Here is a 26104-nt window from a genome sequence, read left to right on the forward strand (position 1 = left end):
AAACCTGAGTTTTACATCATTAGACGCCGGCCGCCAATTGGGCCGTCTGGTTGCCGTGCATCCTGGGAGCTGTAGTTTCCGGCCCCCTCCTCCTGACTCCAAACTCCACCGAGCAGCTGGAGGACGGTTGCTTGGTATTATTAGCAAGCGGGAAGTATGGCGGTGGCGCGCGTCGACCCGGCTTTGCCTCCTGGAGAAGGTAAGGCGACACCCCCACCCTTGAATCCCAAAGTTTACACCATGGAACTAAATTAAATAGTTACCTGGTTGAGAGAAGAAGCCTGGGTTTGGGGGTGCAGTTCTGTACCAGTTCTTTAGATGCGGGGCTGTGGGCGTCGCGAAGCCGCGCTGCCCTCTGGGAGTTGTAGTTCCGGGGTGCTGTCTAGCTCTGCGGCTTTGAGGAGAGGGCCGGGCTGGGGACTACATCCCCAGGGTCCTTCGCGCGGTCGGGCGCCTTAGCTCCCGCGCTTCTGAGGCTCCCTGGATGGTGGGTTTCGGACTGCGGTGACCTTTCTTGGATTTTTACTTTGAATTCTGGATGCCCAAGTGAAAATTCCCGGTTCTCCATATGTCGCTTTACGCGTCTCCCTTATCCTCTGTGTTCCTATCCCGTTCAGGAAACCCTCTTTCAAACATAGCTCTTAGACCGACGTTAAACCCTTTTTTGGAAGTGTTCCTTGGCCGTGATAAAATTCAGGGTGACCGAGAGCCCACAGATATCCACACCTTGTTCTGCAGACCAGGTCCTGGGATCGGGTTTGGTCGCTACCTAGCGGAGCGTGAGGTGTGGGTGCTTCTGTGGCCGGGAGTCGCCGGGCACGAGCCGAGCTCCTTTGTTTTGGTTACAGCTCCGAGGCTCCGCGGCAGCCTTCTGGATCAGAGGCCGGGCTGAGGGTTAAGGCCTCTCTTCACAGTTTAGACCACGGGGTCTTTATCTGGGGGCCGTGACTTCTTGGTGGGAGTGAGGAGCATCGATGGTTCTAAGAGGTCTGTCGACCCCGTGGAATTGTGTGCAAAGACTACGTTTTCCTTGGACAGTACACAGCTTTCACCAAATTCTCAGGGAATCCCCATGACCATCCCCAAATGCTGGAATCCATTAGACAATGAAAACACGTTGAAACCTTTCAGGAGAGTAGTCTCGCATAATTATTTCCCACAGTAATCTTAATCTGGGTATAAATTTGAAATTGGCAGTTTCTGTGGCCCCACCCCTTTTTGATATCGGCCTCTCTTATTAAACTCCACCTCCTCAGCCCACCAAGGGAAACTGACTGACAATAATAGCAGTAAACCTTTTTTTTTTAAAAGATTTTATTTATTTATTTATTTAATTTTATTTTTTTTTAAAGATTTTATTTATTTGACAGAGATATCACAAGTAGGCAGAGAGGCAGGCAGAGAGAGAGAGGAGGAGGAAGCAGGCTCCCCGCTGAGCAGAGAGCCCGACGGGAAGGGGGGTGCCTCGATTCGACCACCCTGAGATCATGACCCAAGCTGAAGGCAGAGGCTTTAACCCACTGAGCCACCCAGGCGTCCCGAATAGCAGTAAACATTTACAGAGCACTTTTTATATGAGCCAGACGATGTTCTGAGTAGTTTTTGTTTTTGTTTTTGTTTTTTACATGATCTCATTCTTTCTGTACAACAACATTATAAGGCAGATATTATCACCCACATCTTGTAGAGTGGAAAAGTGAGCCCCAAAGCGAACAATAACTTGCCCAAGATACCACAGTGCTTCATCGGGGAGCCAGGATTTGAACGTCTGGGAAACAAAATTACTTAATTGGTTGCTGTATGCCAGGAGCGGGGCTAAGTTTTGTTCATGTGGTTTCTGTTTTCATCCCCACCTCAATTTAATTAATTAGGTGTATTGTTCCCATTTTGTAGATAAATTAACTTAACTATACATTGATTTTAAAAATAGTTTAGGCACTTTAGGATATACTCGTAGTTAGGTTGTGAGCAGGTTGATCTTTATCAAAAGATTAGTTCCATTTAAAAAAGACAAACGTTACTTAGCCACAAAATATGGAATAGTTCTTATTTATTTGCTTATTTGTTTGTTTATTTATTGAGAGAGAGAGTAGACACCTGTGCTGGCTATGGGGGGGGGGTTGGGGGAAGGGGCAGAGAGAAAGAGAGAGAATCTTAATGGTGGAGCTGACTGGGGGTTCCATCCCACCACCCTTAACTTATGATCTGAGCCGAAATCAAGATTTGGTGCTTTGACGGACTGAACCCCCAGGCCCCCAATAGTTAATATTTAAATGTGAAGAATTCCAGAGTATTATTATATCATAAAAACTTGAACAGAATATCACAAATTTCTGGGTATAATTTGATATTTCTGAGGGAAAGTGAACATTTTCAATCTGTGGTCATTTAGAATTCAATTGCCTTAGTTTTTAAATCTTGATATTTATTATGCTCTAGTGTTTTCTAACTCTAAATATAGAGATTTTTATGAATATAATTCTATTCCTATGCTCAGCTATTGTGTTTTCTAACAATTTCTCTTCTATTTTCAAGGATCAGTGGTCAACTGGTCAGGACAGGGGCTACAGAAATTAAGTCCAAACTTACCTTGTGAAGCTGATATTCATACTTTGATTCTGGATAAAAATCAGATTATTAAATTGGAAAATCTTGAGAAATGCCGACGATTAATACAGGTAGGTATTGCCATCTGAGGAAATAGTTACATGTGTTTATTATTCTACAAAACAGCAAAATAACCTAACAAAAAGTAACTGCAGTCCTAGAAAGCAGTACATGTTACCTTAAATTTTTACATGACAATTTTCCTTGAAGATGAACACATATGTGCCACATTTAAAATAGACTAGGAAAAGAAGCATTAGAAAAACAAAACATTTTGTGTTGGCAAAACATTGTGTTGTTAGATAACCTTTTACATCATGGTGGAGGTAAAGAGTTCATTCATTTATCCTGTCAGCAAATGTCTAATGGGCTCCTCCCATATATCGAGCTGTACTCAAGTAGTTGCTCTGTTAAAAATGTTTTGAACAGTTGGAGAGGGTCTGATTGCTCAGCTTTATGTGTATTTTCCATTGCTTAGGAACAACTTAGAACACCAACAATAACAAATAGTTACACTATAGAGTATTTAGACAAAATATGTGAGAAGTTCAATATGAGTTTGTATATTTGGGAATGTTACGCTATAGAGTATTTAGACAAAATATGTGAGAAGTTCAATATGAGTTTGTATATTTGGGAATGTTTGGTCATATAAACAAATCTTTTTAAAAAGTGAAAGTAATATGCATATTTTATTTCTAGGATAATGATATGTTTTCTTTCTACAGTTGTCAGTGGCTAATAATCGTCTGGTGCGAATGATGGGTGTGGCCAAACTGACCCAACTCCGGGTGTTAAATTTGCCTCACAATAGCATTGGCTACGTGGAAGGGCTGAAGGACCTAGTACATTTGGAATGGCTGAATTTGGCAGGAAATAACCTGAAGGTGAATTTGTTTCTTTTTTTTGTAGTTGCATTTTCTTTTTTTAATTTATAAAAATATTCACTGTAAAAAAAAAATTCACTGTAAAAAAAATTCAAATAGTATAGAAATAAATAGAATAAGAAGTGAAAGTTTCTACTCCCGCTTCCCATTTTTAGTTAATTTTAGCTAGTTTTTAGTTAATTTTTTAGTTAATTTTAGTTAATTTTTAGTCCCATTTTAGTTAATTTAGATAATTTTAGTTAACATAAACTGAAAAAAAATTATTTTGAAACAAATATGCAGTATAATATTCTTTTGTGAACAAAGAATCTATATTATACTTAGAAAAGTTGTCAAATAGTAGAATGAAATGTAGGGATACTATAGCATGCTGAATTAAGCTCTAAGTAAATGTTTAATGGTATAGTAGAGAACATACTGTTAACAGTCAGGAGATCTGGATTCTAACCCTGCTTCCATCACTTAGTAACTCCGTATTTTTGTGTAATAAATATCTCCATGTCTTATCTTTTGATATGTTAGATAAGGGGATTCAGTTAAATGATATTAATAGCTCGCTTGTTAATTTATGCTAGGTGCTGTTCTAGGCACCTTAACTATATTAACTCATTCAGTGTCATGGCAGCCTATGAAGTAGGTATAGTCATTATGTCTATTATGTAAATACAAACTGAAATACAGAGAAGTAAAGTAACTTTCTTAAGGTCACATACCCAGGAAGTTGCAGAGCCAGCATTTGAATCCATGTAGTTTGACTTCCCTCTTAACTTGTAAACTCTATACTACACCAGCTGTCATGGGTTATCACTAAGGTTTTTTCAAGCTATAAATATCTGGGATGATATGATCCTCTCCTCTCAGAGGGATAATGAAGGTAGAAGCTTGGTATATAACAATTTACCAAATTCTGTTATTACTACTTCTTCTTCCTTTTGCTAAACTCTGCTCATATCCTTCCAATAATAAGCAGAGGAGACAGGAGATTCAGCTATGAGGAACTAGGGAAGAATTTCATTTTTTGATTTTGTGTTCATGAACTAGTGTGATGCTTTTCTTGTGATAGGCCATGGAACAAATGAGTAGCTGCGCAGCTCTACAACACCTTGATTTATCAGACAATAACATACCCCAGATAGGTGATCTATCTAAATTGGTATCACTGAAGGTAAGTGTGTCATTTCTGACATTTTCATATCATTTCTGACATTTTATCCTAATATACCAAAAGAAAGTGATCTGATTGGCCTAAAATCGGCCTACTCTGTATGAAGAACAGATAGTATACATTATGATAAAATTTCTATTAGAGCACTAGAAATTAAGTATGCAATCCTTTATTTTTAGTTTCTGTAATTTATTTATTTATTTTTATAAATGATTTATTTTAACTAAAACTGGTCATTGTAGTTAAGGTTAATTCTTATTTGTCATCCTATGAACATAATGAAATCCCCTTTATGCCTAATCAGCCCGTACTAATAGCTTTAGCTATATAATATGTAACATTTTGGTAAGATTGAGAGTAATCATTTGAGTCTGAATTTGAGTCTTTTTTTTTGATACTTGAGAATCCTGTTTTTTGAGTAATAGGTATTACTACATTATCAAAGGTAACTTTGATTTAAAAAGTAAACCTGTAGCATATAGTACTTTTTATGGAGAGGAATTTATCATACAATCAAAATAAGTAACAGTTGCAATTACAGTTTCAAAAACATACAGGCTTTTTCCATATTTTTGGATCATTGGATATTATTAGCATCAGATAAACTCATTAAACCTTAGAAGCAGTATTATTAGAGCAACTTTCCCTACATTTTTAGCATAAATCATTTTTAGCCTAAATCATCTGGACACAATCTGATGTGTCCAGATACAGAAAATTCAGATGAACTAAGGATTTTTTTTTTCTGGAATGATTATTTTATCAGAGTCCTGGGTATTCAAAGCCTTCAGTTATTCTTCATTGTTGTTGACTTAATTTGAGTCAGCTTCATCTGCAAGTAGCATATTGTTCCTTCCTTAAGTTTTTAGTTTTCAAGAGAATGCAGTTATAAATTACAAGTTGTGGGTTACCTCTTTATCTTGGAAAATTTGCTTTATATCTTTTTTTTTTTTTAAGATTTTATTTATTTATTTGACAGAAAGAAAGAGAGCACAAATAGGGGGAGCAGCAGGCAGAGGGAGAGGGAGAAGCCCGCTTCCTGCTGAGCAGGGAACCTGATGTGGGGCTTGATCCCAGGACCCTGGAATCATGACCTGAGCCAAAGGCAGATGCTTAATTGAGCCACCTGGCGCCCCTATATGTGATTGTTTTAATGAATGTTTTCTTTCACTTTCCTTACCCTTTATTTTGATTGATTACTTTTTTTTTTAAGAGAGAGAGCCTGTGAGGAAGAGGGGTGGAGGGAGAGGAAGAGAGAGACTCTTAAGTAGGCTCCACACCCAGCACAGATCCCGTCGTGGGGCTTGATCTTGTGACCCTAAGTTCATGACCTGAGCCGAAATCAAGAGTCAGACAGTTTACCATTTGAGCTACCCAAGTGCCCCTTGATTTTTTTTTTTTTAAAGATTTTATTTTTAAGTAATCTCCACCCAACATGGGGTTAGAATTCACAACCCTGAAATCAAGAGTCACATGTTGCACTGACCGAGCCAGCCAAGCACCCCTATTTTGGCTTTTTTTTTTAAATTTTAGTAATTTATTTGACAGAGACACAGCGAGAGAGGGAACATAAGCTGGGGGAGTGGGAGAGAGAGAAGCAGGCTTCCGCTGAGCAGGGAGCCGATGCGGGGCTCCATCCAGGACCCTGGGATCAGGTCCTGAGCCAAAGGCAGACGCCCGACGACTGAGCCACCCAGGCGCCCTATTTTGACTTTTTTAAAAAAGATTTTATTTATTTGTCAGAGACAGAGAGAACACAAGCAGAAGGAACAGCAGAGGGAGAGGGAGAAGCAGGCTCCCTGCTGAGCAGAGAGTCCGATGTGGGACTCAATCCCAGGACCCTGGGATCATGACCTGAGCCCAAGGCAGACACTTAACCGACTGAGCCACCCAGGCAACTGCTATTTTGATGTTTTATTTATTTATTTATTTTTTAGAGATTTTATTTATTTATTTGACAGACAGAGATCACAAGTAGGCAGAGATACAGGCAGAGAGTGAGGAGGAAGCTGGCTCCCCGCTGAGCAGAGAGCCGGATGCTGCTGCCGCTCCGCTGGATCCCAGGACCCTGGGATCATGACCCGAGCCGAAAGCAGAGGCTTTAACCCACTGAGCCACCCAGGTTCCCTATTTTGATGTTTTAAAAGGAAATGAACAATATGTTGGAAATTGCTCAAGTTTTAATAATTTAAATCTCAAAAAATGCTTGTTAGCACACCAAGCATGTGTTCTTAGACAAATCTTTAAACTTTCTCAAGCTTAGAATGTGGACATGAAAAGAGAGAGTTGGATCAGAATACCACCTAGGACCCTTGTAGCATTAATAGTCTTTGCTTGTAAGTGATGAAAAGTATAATAAAATAGGTTCCTTTATTTCTATCTGTGCCGTTTGGTTATGTCAAAGTAGATAAATAGTAATCTTTTTATTTGTAATTCATCCTGTTTTTACTTTCAAGACCCTGCTTTTACATGGAAACATCATCACCTCTCTTAGAATGGCACCTGCTTATCTACCCAGAAGTCTTGCTATACTTTCCTTGGCAGAAAATGAAATTCGGGACTTAAATGAGGTAAAATTTGAGGGTATTCTGTGGGATCCAGGAAGCTGCAAAGTACAGAAGAAACTCAGGAGAAAGTTGTGAGCTCACTTGTAAACTCGGCATCTTGGAAGACAGTGCCAAAAAGATGAAACACTTGACTCAAGATGATTGTTATTTTTTCTTTCTACTTTTTCCTAATGTCAGTGGGTCATTTAGGCTCAATTTCCTTTGTAATGCTGCAACTGTTACTCCATTTGGAACTGATTTGTGGTAGAGTTATATCTACATTAAAAGGATCAGAAAGGGATACTGTGCACCTTTCTCTGGCTGCTATTATGTTTTCAAAATAGGATTTTTTTCTGTTAGGAAACAGTGCTGGTACTTTGTAAGGTATTTTGTGCCGCAACGACAGATGGCCATGTTGATGGAATTTTGGAAGTCGGTGGATAATGTTAAGAGTGTTATGTGTTGCCTTTCAGAACAAGAGGGAAATTGTTATATTCTCAAACTGCCAAAGATGTGTACTCAAAGCAAGCCCTGTGCTTAATACTAAATAGTCCATTTCATTCAACAAAGATATCCTTTATTCCAGATCTCTTTTTTGGCATCCTTAACTGAATTGGAACAGTTATCCATCATGAACAATCCTTGTGTGATGGCAACACCATCCATTCCAGGATTTGACTATCGGCCATACATTGTCAGCTGGTGCTTAAACCTCAGAGTCCTAGATGGATACGTGATTTCTCAGAAGGAAAGGTGAATATGACCTCTTTAATGTCACATTTATCATGGAAAAGAAAAGACCATTTCTAGCTTACTACAGAACTAAACTATTTCTTAAAATGTTCATTTAGAGGGGCGCCTGGGTGGCTCGGTGGATTAAAGCCTCTGCCTTTGGCTCAGGTCCTGGGATGGAGCCCCACATCGGGCTCTCTGCTCAGCAGGGAGCCTGCTTCCTCCTCTCTCTCTGCCTGCCTCTCTGCCTACTTGTGATCTCTCTCTGTCTGTCAAATAAATAAATAAAATCTTTAAAAAAATGTGCATTTAGAAATAAAGATCATTAATGCAATCATATAGCAAACTATATGCTTGTCATTTAGGATTTTCTGTCCTTTCTAAGAAAGGAAAAGAAATATTAGTCTGAGAGGTTCGGGCCAGTGAGTTTAACTTACTGCCCAACATACAACAATTTGATTTCTGAGAGTTCTTTTGTTAATCGGTTGTTTGTGGGGCTTAGAGCATTTTCTATAGAAATTATAGTGGAGTGGAGGTGGGTGGGAGGGGTGGGGTGGCAAGGTGATGGACATTGGGCAGGGTATGTGCTATGGTAAGCGCTGTGAATTGTGTAAGACCGATGAATCACAGACCTATACCCCTGAAACAAATATCATATTGTATGTTAATTAAAAAAAATCATATTATGGATGCTGTCTAGGGCCTTAGATCAATCCCACAAAAGCTTCTAATCCATCTTATATATAAGGGCAGTATTAGTAATAGGACTCAGGGTGCCTCAGTTGCTTAGCTGGTTAAGCATCTGACTCTTGGTTTTTGGATCAGGTCATGATCTCAGGGTTGTGGGTTCAGGCCCCGTGTTGGGTTCTGCGCTGAGCGTGGAGCCTGCTTGAGATTCTCTCCGTCTCCTTCTGCTCCTGCCCCCTGTTTACATTCATGCATGCGTGCCCTCTCTCTTTCTCTCAAACAATAAATAAAATATTTAGAGGTGCCTGGGTGGCTCAGTCAGTTAAGTGTCCCATTCTCGGTTTTGGCTCAGGTCATGATCTCATGGGTTGTGGGATCAAGCCCTGTATAGAGCACTGCGCCAGCGTGGAGTCTGCTTGAAAGATTTTCTCCCTCTGCCTCTCCCTCTGCTCACTATCTCTCTTTCAAATAAATAAATAAATAAATAAAATATATGGGAGGTAGCACGGTGAGATAGGTAGAGAGAGAGAAGGGTTTGGTGTAAAGAGAGACATGGGAAAAGGGACAAGAGAAGGATTCACATGTTTCCCTGCCACTCATTAGCTGTGTGGCCTGGGTGAATTGCTTAGCTTCTTTGAGCTTTAGTTTTCTCATCTGTAAAATGTGGGTGATCCTACCTGGCTTTTAAGAATGAGGATTAAGGATAATGCATGTGGCATAATACTTGCCATATCGTAGGTGCTTAATAAATGATAATTGTCATTATTACTAAAGGATCGGGACTAGGAATTGAAGCATTTTATAGAAACTAAAGCAAGTATTAAAAAGCAAAAGATATTTGGGGTGCCTGGCTGGCTCGGTTGGTAAAGCATGCAACCCCAGATCTCAGGGTCATGAATTCAAGCCCCATGATGTACATAGAGCTTGCCTAAAAAAATAAAAAGCAGAAGATATCTGTTGAATAGATGAATAATAATGCAAAGGCTATGTTTCTATACAGTGGAAATGGTTTTAATCCAAGTGATTTTAAGGTGAATTTGAATGTTTTTTAAACTTTCTCTAATTTCAGAGACATCAGGAGGTAGGAAAGTGTGGGTTTTCACTTGGGGTGGTCTTTCTCTCTGTAAGGTCATTCTACACTAAATAAGTATGGGAAGAAGGAAGAGCTGGGAGGATAGTACAATAGCAACAATCCCCTGCCCCACCATTTAAAAAAAACTTGCAAGGTAGCACATAACTCACATTTAGTTAAATAATATTTAAAAATACCTGTATAATCACCACTGAGAATAAGAACATAACCAGCACTCCAGAGACTTCCTTTACTTCACGCCCATCAGAACTCCCCTCCCCACCATGAATAACCACTGTAGTGACTTTTTGATAATTCAGAAAGATTATTTTTTCCCTGGTTACTATGGAGTCTTCAACCAACTTCCACCAGAGTAGCTAAAATTAAAAGGACGGATAATACTAAGTGTTGAAGAGTATGTGGAGCAATTAGAACTCTCATACACTGGTCTAGGAGTGTAAATGGTGCAACCACTTTGAAAAACTGGCATATTTAGTGAAGCTAAACATTCAAATACCCTGTGATCTGGCAGTTTGCCTTCTGTATCCTACAGGGCATGTACAAGCATGTTCATAGTAGCCTTGTGTGTATGTATGCTATAGGACATGTACAAGCATGTTCATAGTAGCCTTACTCGTAATAGCCGCAGACATTTTGGAGCTATTTGGTACATTTGGGAAACAATCCAAATGTCATTCTGTAGAAGAATGAGTAAATACTTATATTCAAACTAAGGAACCTAGATTGTTGTTGATGACATAGTAGAGAAAAATGCTGCTGCAGTTGATGTCTGAGACAACTCTGTAGTCTACACAGTGCTTCTGTGTTTTTTTTTGTTTTTTTATTTATTTGACAGACAGATCACAAGCAGGCAGAGAGGCAGGCAGAGAGGGAGGAGGAAGCAGGCTCCCTGCTGAGCAGAGATCCCGATGTGGGGCTCGATCCCAGGACCCTGAGATCATGACCTGAGCTGAAGGCAGAGGCTTTAACTCACTGAGCCACCCAAGCGCCCCAGTGCTTCTGTGTTTTAAAACAACTCTGGAAGTATTCTAAGGGAGAGCTCTTGTTATTAGAATTCACTGCCTAAGCAGTGTTCAGAACATTTTCCTGGTCAACCTTGGGAATTCCTGAAGAATAGAAAGGAATTTCCAGTTTTTTGTTTCTACCCAGCCTGTTATTTGCAGGGAACATCCAGATTAAACATTTTCTTCATTATGACTAAGCCAGCCAGGCACCATGGAAAGTATCCTGGGTGCTTTGATGACTTCAGGTAGCCAGATTTTGAGTATGTTGTGTCACTGGAAAGATAATTTGAGCAGTCATTCACCCTGTTGGTACTATGGCTGAGTGCTATCTCAGATAGAGGCATACCTGTGGAAAGACCACACCCTTGTGTAGCACCTCAGTATTTGGAGTTCTTTCTGAATTTGTTTCCATCTCTGACTATTTCCAGGACTTAGGCCCAAGCTACACCTCTATTGTTTAGTTAGAAATGAGAATTTAGGGAGCAGAACTTGGAAGATGTTTCTTTTTTGAAAGAATTTAAAAATACATACAGAAGTGGAGAGAGTACCATAATGAACACCTAAATACCCACCGTGCCACTTCAACAATTACCAACTTAGCCAGTCTTGTTTCATGGATCCCCACATTTTTTGTTGGCTTTATTTATGTATTTATTTATTTATATGTATTTTTAAGATTTATTTATTTGAGAGAGAGTGCAAGAGAGAACACAAGTAGAGGGGAGAGGCAGAGTGAGAGGGAGAAGGACACCTGCTGAGCAAGGACCCCGACATGGGGCTCAGTCCTCCATCCGAGGACACTGAGATCATGACTTGAGCCAAAGGCAGTTGTTTAACCAGCTGAGCCACCCAGGTGGCCCTGTTGGAGTATTTTTAAAGCAAATACCAGGTATCATTTCATCTAATACTCCTTTTTTTTTTTTTAAAGATTTTATTTATTTGACAGGAATCACAAGTAGGCAGAGAGGCAGGAAGAGAGAGAGGGGAAGCAGGCTTCCCCCTGAGCAGAGTCCTACTCGGGGCTCGATCCCAGGACCCTGAGATTGTGACCTGAGCCAGAGGCTGAGACTTAACCCCCTGAGCCACCCAGGCGCCCCATAATACTCTTTTTTTTAAAATGAGAAAGCAGATTATCTTATTCTAGTTTTTAAAACTCAAACCTTTAAAAAAGATTTTATTTACTTTAGTGAGAGATAGTGAGTGTGGGCAGGGGGTGGGGCAGGAGTGGGAGAGAGTCTCAAACCTTAGAACCCAACGTAGGGCTTGATCTGATGAACCTGAGATCATGACCTGCCCCAAAATCAAGTCAGATGCTTGACTGATTGAGCCACTGACGTGCCCCAAGAGCAGATTGTTTTAAATTTTCTCTCCTAATAGTTGTTACTTATGTTACGTTATGTACATTTTTCCTTCAATTTCAAGAGAAGAATCATATTCCAGTGGTTTGAAATTAATATGTTAGAGCCGAATGAATTTTAATTTTTCTTTGAATTATCAGTGATGTTTTAATGGGCAAGGAGATTGTTTTATCCTAGGAGAATATTTTATGGATTAATAAAGTTGTGTAATGTTATGTTTATTGATGAATGATAAGCAAAACCAGAGAAACAGATGTTACAGTAGTTGATGCTCTGCAGATTGTGATTTTCCTCACACACTTAAAACTGTGAATATTCAAGTCAGAACTTTGTTCCTCTCCTTATTTTCACTTTTCTTTCCTTCCCAACTTACAAATGATCTATAACTTGGAAATTTTGCTTGCTGGCTAACGTTAAAGTTGGTGATTATCCTTTACTCGCATGGACCTTTTTTGGGAACATTGTTCACCAAGCCATTTGCTTGGTAGGAGAACTTACGGAAATTTAGAACAGATATCCACATTCTGAATGATTTTTTTTTTTTTTTTTAAGAGAGCAACAAAGCCAGTGAGTGCAGGGAGAGGGAGAGAGCAGGCTCCATGCCCAGTGCATAGCCTGACTCAGGGCTTGATCCCATGACCCTGAGCTGAAATCAAAGGTTGGATGCTTAACTGAGCCACCCAGGTGCCCTGATCTTTGTTTAATATGTGGACTCATTCGTGGAAGAAATACTTTGAATTACTTTTATTAGGTAGAATAAAAATTTTATCTTTAGACTAAGATTAGGATTCGGTGAGTTCAGTTAATCAGCTAGGCATACCTCATATCTCATTGTTAGAAAACAGCTTTTCCTTTCTTGTGATAATGGTAAATCACAGAAAACTAATCTCATTTTATTTTATTTGCGCCATGATTCTTTTGCATGATTTAACCAGTTATCAAAGGCCAGTTTCATTTCAGTCTATAATAGAACTTGGGTGGCTTGACAGTTTTGGACAGTATAGTTTGTATGATGTGGATACCTTAATATCAAGGTCCAAGTAAATGGTTGTGGATTGAAAGTGATTTCGAAACTATTTGTAATGCCAAGTTAATGCTACAACAATAAACCATACCAAAATGATCCAACCTCAACTTTAGGGGTAGATTTAAGAATGGTGAAAGTGAATGGGTGCCTGGGTGGCTCAGTGGGTTAAGCCTCTACCTTCAGCTCAGGTCATGATCTCAGGGTCCTGGGCTTGAGCCCCCCATCAGGCTTTCTGCTCAGCAGGGAGCCTGCTTCCTCACCTCCTGCCTCCTGCTCTGCTGACTTGTGATCTCTCTCTCTCTCTCTGTCAAATAAATAAAATCCTTAAAAAAAATTTAAAAAAAATGGTGAAATTGAAGCAATGGTATGTTAATTTAAAAAATTAAAATATATATGTAAAAATAAACAGTAGTATAATGACCTCCCATGAGTCCATCATCCAACTTCAACAGTTGACAGCTCATGGCCAACCTTGTTGTCTGTACCTTTATCCATTCCCTGTTCTCCTATATTATTTTCAAGCTAAGCTCAAAGTACATATAATTTCAACTGTGAATATTTCAGCATATATCTCTAAAAGATGAAGGCTCTGGGGGTGCCTGGGTGATTAAGCTTCTGCTTTCGGCTCAAGTCATGATACCGGGGTCCTGGGATTGAGTCCCACATTGGGCTCCCTGCTCAGCGGGGAGCCTGCTTCTCCCTCTCCCTCTGCTGCTCCCCCTGCATGTGCTCTCTCTCTCTCTCTGTCAAATAAATAATAAAATATTGGGGCGCCTGGGTGGCTCAGTGGGTTAGAGCCTCTGCCTTTGGCTCAGGTCGTGATCCCAGGGTCCTGGGATTGAGTCCTGCATCGGGCTCTCTGCTGGGCAGGGAGCCTGCTTCCCCCCTAAAAAAAAAATTAATTAATTAAAAAAAGATAAAGGCTCTTAATGAAATAACTACAATACTATTATCACATCTCAAAAAATTTCACAATTCCTTAGTAACATCAGGTATTATTAGTTCAGTGCGTATGTTTCTAAAAGTCCGCATAAATGCAGTTTTTAAATGGTTTTTTTTGGAAACAGAATCCAAATAAGGCTCCCCATTGGATTTGGTTGATATATCTTTTAAATTTCTTTCTTGCTTTTTTAGTGACTTAAAACTTTAATTTGTTATTGAATGCTCCATGGGTTGGCCATGCGTATTGGGTGGTTCTCATGTGCTTGTGGTAAGATCACACAGAGCTTGGCTGAGTGTCCAAGATGATGCTTTTAAATCTCTGTTAATTTATAGGTTTCTTCTCTTTCATTTTCTTTGCTTTTTTTTCTCTTTTTTGGTTGTTGTTGAAAAAAATGAGATTATATGTCCTGTAGGGTTTCCCACTGTACGTATTTTGCTGACTAAATCCCTGTGTCCCTTCTTATATTTCCTGTAATTTGGTAGGAGGATGTGGAGGTTTCATCAGATTTAGGCTTTTTAGTGGAGAGGACCACTTTTGGCTTCTGTCGAGACACACACACACACACACACACACACACACACAGATACACAGTGTTTGGTTGTCCTTCATGTTATTAGTAGCTATTAATGATCAATGCCTAAAACTATTAATTCATTCACTGAGAGCTTCAAAATGGTGAGATTTTATTTTTAAAATTTTTAAATTTTTTAACTTAATTTTATTTTTTCAGTGTTCCAAGAGAAATGGTGAGATTTTAATCCATTCATTTTATTAGCTGGAATACCTCTATGGAGTAACTGTTTGGTCCTTCCTGGTATAGATTGTATAGGAAAGATAGAATTATTGATATTGAATTCTTACTCTTTATTTAACCAGTTTTTAAAAGTAATGAGTTGATGGTTCACTAGCATCCTCTAGCTGTGACCAATTAGCTTTTTTAAAAATGTCATTATGAATTAATGGATTTAAATGTAATTGATACATTTACGTACTTTAATTTGATGGTGAATAGAGGGAATACTCATTGCTTCTTTGAAAATAATTTAAAGATATTTGGAGCAGTGAGTGCAATTCTGTGGAAGTGCCCCTAAGCGAGAACAGAGGTTGAAAACATTAGAAGAGTAAAGGGAGTGAACCAGAAGGAAAGGTTAAGAAAAAAAAAAAACAAACTTAACTGAATTTTATTTATGAAAATCATCCAGTGATGCTGTAAGTTAAGAATGAAGATTATTGTTGCTTCAAAATGTATCTATGCTGGTGTCATATCATCTACTGTTTGTTCCCCACTTCCAGTTTGAAAGCTGAATGGCTCTACAGTCAAGGCAAGGGGAGAGCATATCGGCCAGGCCAGCACATCCAGCTTGTGCAGTATCTGGCTACCATCTGTCCTCTAACTTCCACACTGGGTCTTCAAACTGCAGAGGATGCCAAACTAGAGAAGATTCTGAGCAAACAGAGGTAAGCCCCTTTATTTGTAGCACCTGATAATTCACAAGTGGAAATATCTCTCAGTCTTTCCTGCATGGTTAGTAGGGCTGGGGCAAGTGCTGTGACCCACATTTCTGGGCACTCAAGCCCCTTGTCACTGCAGCAGTCCTGCAGGGGAACTAAACTGTGTAGTGCCGTCCAGCCTGCTCTACAGCAGGTGCGTTGTTACTCATTTCCTGAGTGGAGAGAGCCGAGCAGTGTGGAGACTGGGATTTTTAAAAAATATATTTGTCCTTTAACGTAGGTGTTTCATATGGGTTCTTTAATACTAACATTGAGAAGTGAAGCTAGAATCGTGTACTAGTCACTTCTTTATCAGAGAGACTGCCTTTGAGTGTTTGTGCATGTGTGTGCCTATGAGGCTGTCTATGTGATTGTGATTTAACCTTTCTATCCAATGCTTTCAAACTTGACTTTGTAATTTTGTGGTGATAAAAGAACCTACTTTGAAAACTTAAATCTCTACCTCTTTGACAGGATTATGTAAGAAGCAGGAAAACTTTCTTTTTGTGGTTTGTGTTAAGTCACATCAGATGTTACTAATTTTTAGGTTTCACCAGAGACAATTGATGAACCAAAGCCAAAGTGAAGAGCTAGCCCCTCTTGCTCCTGTTGAAACAAAAGCACCCTTTGTACCTGAGCATTCAAGCCCTGTTCAAGATGGCCAGATAGTCCAGGAAAGCGGTATGAAATTGATCGATCTGTGGTCCTTTTTCTCCAAGTTGTTCCATCTGTTCAGTACCATAAAAGGGAAATAAATAGATATTTTCATAATTTTTCATTTGTTGACTTAAGTGAACATTTAGGTCTTATATTTTATGTATGTATATATACAGACACACATGTAAAATTACTATATTTTAAAGTGTTAATTTTTATTATTTTTGTCACAATAATAACTTTTTTTGAGATTTTTTAAAAAAAATTAACATATAATATATTATTAGCCCCAAGGGTACAGGTCTATGAATCGCCAGGTTTACATACTTCATAGCACATACCTTCCCCAGTGTCCATAACTCTACCACTCTCTCCCTACCCCCGGCAACCCTCAGTTTGTTTTGTGAGATTAAGAGTCTCTTATGGTTTGTCTCCCTCCTGATCCCTTCTTGTTTCATTTCTTTTCCTACCTCCCAAACTCTCCACATTGCCTCTTCCTCATATCAGGGAGATCATATGATAATTGTCTTTCTCCGATTGACTTATTTCACTAAGCATAATACCCTCTAGTTCCATCCACATCGTTGCAAATGGCAAGATTTCATGTCTTTTGATGGCTGCATAGTATTCCATTGTATATGTATACCACATCTTCTTTATCCATTCATCTGTTGATGGACATCTAGGTTCTTTCCATAGTTTGGCTATTGCGGACATCGCTGCTATAAACATTTGGGTGCACGTGCCCCTTCGGATCACTATGTTTGTATCTTTAGGGTAAATACCCAGTAGTGCAATTGCTGGGTCCTAGGGTAGCTCTATTTTCAACTTTTTGAGGAACCTCCATGCTATTTTCCAGAGTGGTTGCACCAGCTTGCATTCCCACCAGGAGTGTAGGAGGGTTCCCCTTTCTCCGCATCCTCGCCAGCATCTGTCATTTCCTGACTTAATTTAGCCATTCTAACTGGTGTGAGGTGGTATCTCATCATGGTTTTGATTTGTATTTCCCTGATGCCGAGTGATGTGGAGCACTTTTTCATATGCCTGTTGGCCATCTGGATGTCTTCTTTGCAGAAATGTCTGTTCATGTCCTCTGCCCATTTCTTGATTGGATTATTTGTTCTTTGAGTGTTGAGTTTGATAAGCTCTTTATAGATTTTGGATACTAGCCCTTTATCTGATATGTCGTTTGCAAATATCTTCTCCCATTCTGTCAGTTGTCTTTTGGTTTTGTTAACTGTTTCCTTTGCTGTGCAAAAGCTTCTGATCTTGACAAAGTCCCAATAGTTCATTTTTGCCCTTGCTTCCTTTGCCTTTGGCGATGTTCCTAGAAAGAAGTTACTGCGGCTGAGGTGGAAGAGGCTGCTGCCTGTGTTCTCCTCAAGGATTTTGATGGATTCCTTTCTCACTTTGAGATCCTTCATCCATTTTGAGTCTATTTTCATGTGTGGTGTAAGGAAACCGTCCAGTTTCATTTTTCTGCTTGTGGCTGTCCAATTTTCCCAACACCATTTGTTGAAGAGACTGTCTTTTTTCCATTAGACATTCTTTTCTGCTTTGTCAAAGATTAGTTGACCATAGTTGAGGGTCTATTTCTGGGCTCTCTGTTCTGTTCCATTGATCTGTGTGTCTGTTTTCGTGCCAGTACCGTAGTGTCTTGATGATGACTCTTTTGTAATAGAGCTTGAAGTCTGTAATTGTGATGCCCCCGACTTTGGATTTCTTTTTCAATATTCCTGTAGTTATTTGAGGTCTTTTCTGGTTCCATACAAATTTTAGGATAGTTTGTTCCATTTCTTGGAAAAAAATGGGTGGGATTTTGATAGGGATTGCATTAAATGTGTAGATCGCTTTAGGTAGCATAGACATTTTCACAATATTTGTTCTTCCAATCCATGAGCATGGAATATTTTTCCATTTCTTTGTGTCTTCCTCAGTTTCTTTCATGAGTACTTTATAGTTTTCTGAGTACAGATTCTTTGCCTCTTTGGTTAGGTTTATTCTTTTTTTTTTAATTTTTTTTAAGATTTTAATTATTTATTTGACAGAGAGAGATCACAAGTTGGCAGAGAGGCAGACAGAGAGAGGGGAAGGGAAGCAGGCTCCCCACCAAGCAGAGAGTCCGATGTGGGGCTCGATCCAGGATGCTGGGATCATGACCTGAGCTGAAAGCAGAGGCTTTAACCCACTGAGCCACCCAGGCGCCCCTGGTTAGGTTTATTCTTATGTATCTTATGGTTTTGGGTGCACTTGTCAATGGGATTGACTCCTTAATTTCTCTTTCTTCTGTCTTGTTGTTGGTGTAAAGAAATGCAACTGATTTCTGTGCATTGATTTTATATCCTGACACTTTACTGAATTCCTGTACAAGTTCTAGCAGATTTAGAGTGGAGTCTTTTTGGTTTTCCACATATAGTATCATATCATCTGCAAAGAGTGATAGTTTGACTTCTTCTTTGCCAATTTGGATGCCTTTAATTTCTTTTTGTTGTCTGATTGCTGAGGCTAGGACTTCTGTACTGTGTTGAGTAGCAGTGGTGATAATGGACATCCCTGCCGTGTTCCTGACCTTAGCGGAAAAGCTCTCAGTTTTTCTCCATTGAGAATGATATTCGCTGTGGGTTTTTCATAGATGGCTTTGATGGTATTGAGGTATGTACCCTCTATCCCTACACTTTGAAGAGTTTTGATCAGGAAAGGATGCTGTACTTTGTCAAATGCTTTGTCAAGAAAATCACACTGGGAGGACGAGGTAAAGGAAAGAAAATGGGGAGGAGCATCCAGGATCCGCCAGTACTGCCTCAGGACGGAGGGCCACACCTCAGGGGCTCACCCACGCTCACCCACAGCCCAGGGCCAAAGCATTCCGTAGGCCTGACCTGCCCCCAGCACCCAATAATAATTATTATTTAAAGTTTTTTATTTTAATTCCAATATAGTTAATATACAGAGTTATATTAGTTTCAGATGTACAATATGGTGATTAAACAATTCCATACATTGCTCAGTGTCCATCTTGATAAGTGCCCTCCTTAATTCCATCACCTATTTCACCCATCCCTCCATCTACCTCTCCTCTGGTAACCATCAGTTTGTTCTCTATGGTTGAGTCTGTTTCTTGGTTTGTCTCTTTCTCTTTTTTCCTTTGCTTATCTGTTTTTTAAATTAAATTCCACCTATGAGCGGTATATGGTATTTGTCTTTCTCTGACTAACTTATTTCACTTAGCAGTGTACTCTCTAGATCCAGCCATGTTGTTGCAGGTGGCAAAATTTCATTCCTTGTGATGGTTGAATATTAATCCATTGTGTGTATGGATAAATATCTCACATCTTCTTTATCCATTTATCTATTGATGGACACTTGGGCTGCTTCCATAATTTGGCAATTATAAATAATGCTGCAGTAAACAGAGGGGTGCATGTATTCTTTTGAATTAATGTTTTTGTATTTTTTTGGTAAATATCTAGTAGTGCTATTACTGGATCATAGGGTAGTTCTGTTTTTAACTTTTTGAGAAACCTCCATCCTGTTTTCCACAGTGGCTGCACCAGTTTGCATCCCTGCCAACGGTGCACAAGGGTTCCTTTTGCGCCACATCCTTGCCATCAGTTGTTGTTTCTTGTGTTTCTGATTTTAGCCATTCTGACAGTTGTGAGGTGATATCTCATTGTAGTTTTGATTTGCGTTTCCCTGATGGTGGGTGATGTTGAGCATCTTTCTATGTGTCTGTTGGCCATCTGTGTTGTCTTCTTTGGAGAAATGTCTGTTCATGTCTTCTGATTTTTGTTTTTTATTTTTTTATTTTTTTTAATTTTTAAATTTTTTTTATTTTTTTAAAAGATTTTATTTATTTATTTGACAGACAGAGATCACAAGTAGGCAGAGAGGCAGGCAGAGAGAGAGGAGGAAGCAGGCTCCTCACGGAGCAGAGAGCCCGACGTGGGGCTCGATCCCAGGACCCTGAGATCATGACCCGAGCCGAAGGCAGAGGCTTTAACCCACTGAGCCACCCAGGCACCCCGATGTCTTCTGATTTTTGATCGGATTATTTGTTTTTTGGGTGTTGAGTTATATCGATTCTTTAAATGTTTTGGATACTAACCCTTTATTGGATATGTCATTTGCGAATATCTTCTCCTATGCCTTTCCATTTTGTTGATTGTTTCCTTCACTGTGCTTTATTTCTAATGTTTAAAAAATATTCAGAGAGTTGCTGCCTTTTGTATTGACTTGATACTTTGATATTCTAATGATTATTGCAAGAATTCATTTTCTTAAAAGTCTTTGGTTTGGGGTGCCTGGGTGGCTCAGTGGGTTAAGCCTCTGCCTTTGACTCAGGTCTTGGTCTTAGGGTCCTGGGATTGAGCCCCGCATTGGGCTCTTTGCTCAGCAGGGAGCCTGCTTCCCCCTCTCTCTCTGCCTGCCTCTCTGCCTACTTGTGATCTCTCTCTCTCTGTCAAATAAGTAAGTAAAAATCTTCAAAAAAGAAAAAAAAAGAATTGTTTAATTAAAAACAAAAGTCTTTTGTTTGATGTTTTAGGCATATTGGAGGAAATCACCAAAGCATTTTATCATATTGTACTATATTTCAGGGGTTAGATTTCATTACAAAGATACAACTAAAAATCTTTTTAAATATTTAGTGGTTTCAATGATACTTTGTTGATTTTTCTAGAACCCGTCATCCAAGTCAATTCTTGGGTTGGGATTAATAGTAACGATGATCAATTATATGCTATTAAGAATAACTTTCCAGCCTCTGTACACACTACAAGATATTCTCGAAATGACCTGCACTTGGAAGACATACAGACAGATGAGGACAAGTTAAACTGTAGTCTTCTCTCTTCAGAGTCCACTTTTATGCCAGTTGCTTCAGGACTCTCTCCTGTATCACCTACAGTTGAGCTGAGGCTACAAGGCATTAACTTGGACCTAGAAGATGATGGTATTGCAGATGAATCTGTGAAAGAGCTGGAAAACCAGGACTTTAATAAGGACGAGGAAAAGGCGTTTTGGACTACAAATGAGAATTCTGTTCAAATGAAGGAAAGTGGCATCCCTACGGAGGTAAATGAGAAAGATGGGCTCTTACCTTGTCTGGAGCCAACAGTAACAAGTGCTGTCTTGAAGGATGACGCCCATGGTCTTACATCTTTTCCTGAGTCAGTTGGACACAGTGTCTTCCATACACAGCCAGGCAGTGGAGAAACTGTAGCTTCAGAGAAAGTTCCCTGTGGGGTTTTAACCCAGAGATCTGTTGCTTTGGGACAAGATAAAGTTGCCCTTCAGAAATTAAATGAAGCAGCCACGAAACTTCAGGCCTATTGGCGGGGCTTTTATGCCAGGAACTACAACCCCCAAGCTAAAGATGTGCGTCATGAAATTCGGCTGCGCAGAATGCAGGAACACATTGTTTGCTTAACAGATGAAATAAGGAGGTAAGTCAAAAGTCCTTGTTTAGGTGCTGTATTGTTGATTTGGGAGTGTCAGAGTCTTAGAGTTGATTCAGAACACTGAGCCATTGCTGTTGTGGTCAGGACACTTCACACCCTGTTGCCACTCTTGGTTTCCTTGTCTCCTACAACATACTGAAAGCATCTTGAGGACAGGAACTGCTGTATGTATCTCCATTGCTAGCATGGCTGTTGGTACATTGATGCAGTGCAGCAATAAATGTTGAACAATGGTTTGTCTTATAGGTATTTATAAACCTAAACATAGAAAAGTACAGAAAATGAAGAAAAATGGAATAAGAATAGGAATGAGAAGATGAGAAAGTTTACATGGAACCCAGTAGATGATACAGAATTAAAGAAAGGAGTGGGGACTTAAAAGGGACTGAAAGTTTGGGACAATGGTAGGAATTATTCCTCACTTCTGTGGCTGACATTACTGACTGCCAACCAGGAAAATTAGAAGTTCATATATTTATTTTGAGTATTAGTTTTGCAACAAGCAATATTTATTAATATTATCAAGTGGAAGGGGAGGAAGCAGTAAGAGACTGGGAAGGGGCAGCCAGTGTTATAGGAAGACAGGGTGTGTGTCACAGCTTTGATAGGGAAATGTTTTAGGAGAGATGAGAGGTGCCATAGGGAGAACAGAGGATTATATGTTTAATTTAGAAGCTGGAGGTTATTGGTGACTGTACTGGGGGACCCTGGGACGATTCTCAGTTTTGATGATTTGCTAAATGGACTCAAAAAACTCAGGGAAGCCATTCGGTTCATGACTATGGTGTATTCAAATGAAAGGATACAGATTAAAGTCAGCAAAGAAAAAAGGTGCATAGGGCAGAGTCTAGGAGAGCAGGTACAAGCTTCTTGTCTTCTTCTAGTGGAGTTATATAGATAGGGCTGAGTCTCTTGGCATTGATGTGTGACAACACATATGAAATATTGCCAACCAGGGAAACTCACTGAAGCCCTGACTACAGGGTTTTTATTGGGTGTCAGTCTTGTAGGCATTGAGTGTCTATGTGACTAACCTTAACTACTTACACCTTAGCTCCTACCCAAGGTCAGACTGATACCATGTCTCTATCAGGACTGTAGGTGAACAAAACAGGTATTCCTTCACCTGAAAGCACACTGTTAGCATAACTATCTGGTTTGGCTCCAAACCCCACGTATATACAGATACTGTTATCAAGCAGGATATTTCAAGGACTTGGACATTATCTCCCCACCAGTCAAAGCCAGTCCTTTCTTTGGAATGTGTGGGGTTAGAACACCCCAAGTCTGCTGAGTTAACCCTTTCTTGCCTAGTGAATTTCCTAAGAGCAGCTTCAGTATGTAGTGGAATCAGGCAGTTCAGAATGGGTTGAATTGTGAATGAGAGGTAAAGAGTGAGTGTAGCCAGTTCCTTTATGGGGGATCCCGTTTGAGGTATGTTGCTGGAATAGAATCTGGAGTTAAGGAAAATTCTTCTTTAAAGATGGGAGATATAGAGCATGTTTATGTGTCGATAGAATGATTCAAAAAGAGGGAAAATCTGATAGTGCAGTGGAAAGAAAGGAGAAATGCAAGGTTGAAGTTCTTGAGAAGGTGAAAGAAGGGATCCAGTGCACAAGGAGAGGGAGTGGCCTGAGGTAGGAGCGGGAGCAGAAGCAGGTAAGATGGTAGGTTTGATAGGGTGGGAGGGAAGCAGAAGTTTTTTTTTTTTTTTTTTTTAAGATAGTGCTTTTTTAGGGACGCCTGGGTGGCTCAGTTGGTTGAGCCGCTGCCTTCGGCTTGGGTCATGGTCCCGGGGTCCTGGGATTGAGTCCCGCGTCGGGCTCCTTGCTCGGCGGGGAGCCTGCTTCTCTCACTGCCTCTGCCTGCCTCTCTGCCTGCTTCTGTGTACTCTCTTTCTCTCTGCAAATAAATAAAATCTTTAAAAAAAAAAAAAAAAGAAAGCGCTTTTTTAAAATTTAATTTCTTTTCAGTGTAACAGAATTCATTGTTTGTGCACCACACCCAGTGCTCCATGCAATACGTGCCCTCCATAATATCCACCACCTGGCTCCCCCAACCTCCCACCCCCCGCCCCTTCATAGCCCTCAGATTGTTTTTCAGAGTCCATAGTCTCTCATGGTTCATCTCCCCCTCCAATTTCCCTCATCTCCCTTCTCCTCTCCATCTCCCCATGTCCTCCGTGTTATTTCTTAGGCTCCACAAATAAGTGAAACCATATGATAATTGACTCTCTCTGCTTGACTTATTTCACTCAGCATAATCTCTTCCAGTCCCGTCCATGTTGATACAAAAGTTGGGTATTCATCCTTTCTGATGGAGGTGTAATACTCCATAGTGTATATGGACCACATCTTCCTTATCCATTCGTCCATTGAAGGGCATCTTGGTTCTTTCCACAGTTTGGTGACCGTGGCCATTGCTGTTATGAGCATTGGGGTACAGATGGCCCTTCTTTTCACTACATCTGTATTTTGGGGGTAAATACCCAGTAGTGGGAAGCAGAAGTTCTGTTTTATGAATGCTTCTCTTTTTTCAGTGATACAGAAGACATGGTCAACATTTGAAAATGAGAGGGTTGAGGGTGTAGAAGGTTTAAGAAAAGAGATGTGAGGTATGAGGTATTCATCTTAAAAGTGAACTGAAAAGGAAAATGGAGGATTATTACTGTGAGGAAAAACTTAAAATGCAAAACAAAGGTCAGACTGTATAAGTTTCATTAGCAATTTTCAGGTGTTCTATTCTGATTTGGGCATGGTTAATTTTCTGCCAGGAATGGTTTTTTCCCAGGTGAATATGGTAGAGGAGAGAGGGAAGGGCAAAGGAGCCGAAGATATTTGGGAGGGAATGATTATAATAGTGGATCTTGGAATTTAAAGAATGTAAAAGGGGAGACAGTAGGAGGCGGGGATCATTAGTTTGGAGGTCTGGATGAAGGTTGGATGTCTAGATTGTTGCATGGGGGGCAGTGCAAGAGCCAGTGAACTGGGAAGATGGGGGTAGTGGTTTGTGTGGGTGCTTAAAATCATTTTTGAAAATGGTGTAGTCAAAAATGATCGGGTCTAGAGAGAGACTTTGAGGATGAATGATGTAGGGTGGATTACTATTAGAGAGGGCATCCATGTGTATACTGAGATCTCCAGAAATGATGGTAGGTATGAAGTGGAAAGAGACTGGTGCTGAGATTTCAGTGATTGCAGGCAGATTCTGGGAGGCTAGTACTTGAAAAAAAGTGGAGAAATTTAGCCGGATGGCAGGAGTTCTTCAAGGAGGAAGGCAAAAGAACAGTTGTTGACAGTAGAAGCAATCTTCTGACCCTGATGTTTGAATGAAAAAAATAGCTTCCACTTTTTTTTTTTTTTTCCCAGTAGGCTCCATGCTCAACATGGGGCTTGAACTCACTACTCTGAGATCAAGAGTCACATGCTTTACCAACTGAACTAGCCAGGTGTCTCAGAATAGCTTCTACTTGAGAGGGCTACAGTGTCATCAGCAGTAGGTCTGATTTGGTCAAAGAAGATTTCACGATAGAGGTTGAGACAGTAAGGGAGTTTGCCAGTTATAAATCTGAGGTCCCAGATGGCACAGGAGAAGAGCTTGGGGGTCTGGAGAAACCTGGGAATTGGGTTAGAAGTAGAACAAAATGGTGGTGACATTGTGGACGATAACAGAGAACTAAGGGAGCCTTAGGTTGGTGACAGGCCTAGGTATGGAGAGGGCAGTAGTGAGCCAGATGAATATTTAATGAATAAGGGGAAGTGATGGATGGGGAGGTCCTTTGATGATAGCAAGGAATATGTCAGGGACCTGGGCAAATGGGAACTGAAGTTTGATGGGATTAGTCCTATTAGTCTCTTATAAGATGGCTTGTCAAGCTGTGATCCTAATCCTCTGATGTTTTGTAGCCTTTGAGCAGCTGCTTTTTTCTGTGGCTCTTGTGCCTTTGGTGTTTTTGGCTGGGAAATAAAGGCCCGATAAAGAGCCATTTAATATTTTATTTTATTTTTCATCATTAGCAATACTTTGTAGAACCAACATAATCTGAATTTCAGTTACATCCATTTAGCTTCTATATTGAGTCATAGTTTAAAGTTTCAGCTTAGATATTCTAAAAGTGGAAAGGGCAGTTATTAGACTATTAATACAGTACATGAGTCTGTTAGTTGTAACAATAGGCGCAAGTCAAAGCACCTTCCTTGTGTCAGTAATGGATTTTGAATTATTGTAGATTAAGAAAAGAAAGAGATGAAGAACGTATTAAAAAATTTGTACAAGAAGAGGCTGTCAGATTCCTTTGGAACCAGGTAAACCATTCCTGCTGATTTACCTAATGTGTGAACCAAGAAAAATTCTAGATTTATTGAGATAATCATAGAGTAGTCAGGCATATTGAGAAGTTTTTCAAGGTTAAGGATGTAATATGTGTTCTTTGCCACTAACTCTGAATT

The 26104-nt window shown here is 39.9% G+C and overlaps 1 protein-coding gene across 2 annotated transcripts in view; it reads left to right on the forward strand.

Annotated features, from left to right (window-relative positions):
- CEP97 (centrosomal protein 97) overlaps window positions 1–26104 on the forward strand; it is a 47855-nt gene that overhangs the window by 18719 nt on the left and 3032 nt on the right. Inside the window, exons 2-11 of one of the 2 annotated variants that reach the window (XM_080799979.1) lie at window positions 24–199; window positions 2536–2678; window positions 3336–3494; window positions 4558–4659; window positions 7116–7229; window positions 7792–7958; window positions 15343–15507; window positions 16088–16221; window positions 20876–21641; window positions 25885–25960. In XM_080799979.1, the coding sequence (XP_080656105.1) occupies window positions 157–199; window positions 2536–2678; window positions 3336–3494; window positions 4558–4659; window positions 7116–7229; window positions 7792–7958; window positions 15343–15507; window positions 16088–16221; window positions 20876–21641; window positions 25885–25960 (1869 nt within the window). In that variant the 5' untranslated portion in view covers window positions 24–156. Of the gene's footprint in view, window positions 1–23; window positions 200–2535; window positions 2679–3335; window positions 3495–4557; window positions 4660–7115; window positions 7230–7791; window positions 7959–15342; window positions 15508–16087; window positions 16222–20875; window positions 21642–25884; window positions 25961–26104 lie in introns of those variants that run through there. The other variant, XM_080799980.1, reaches the window with a different exon arrangement.

The sequence above is a fragment of the Martes martes genome, assembly GCF_963455335.1.
Source record: "Martes martes genome assembly, chromosome: 1".
Taxonomy (NCBI): domain Eukaryota; kingdom Metazoa; phylum Chordata; class Mammalia; order Carnivora; family Mustelidae; genus Martes; species Martes martes.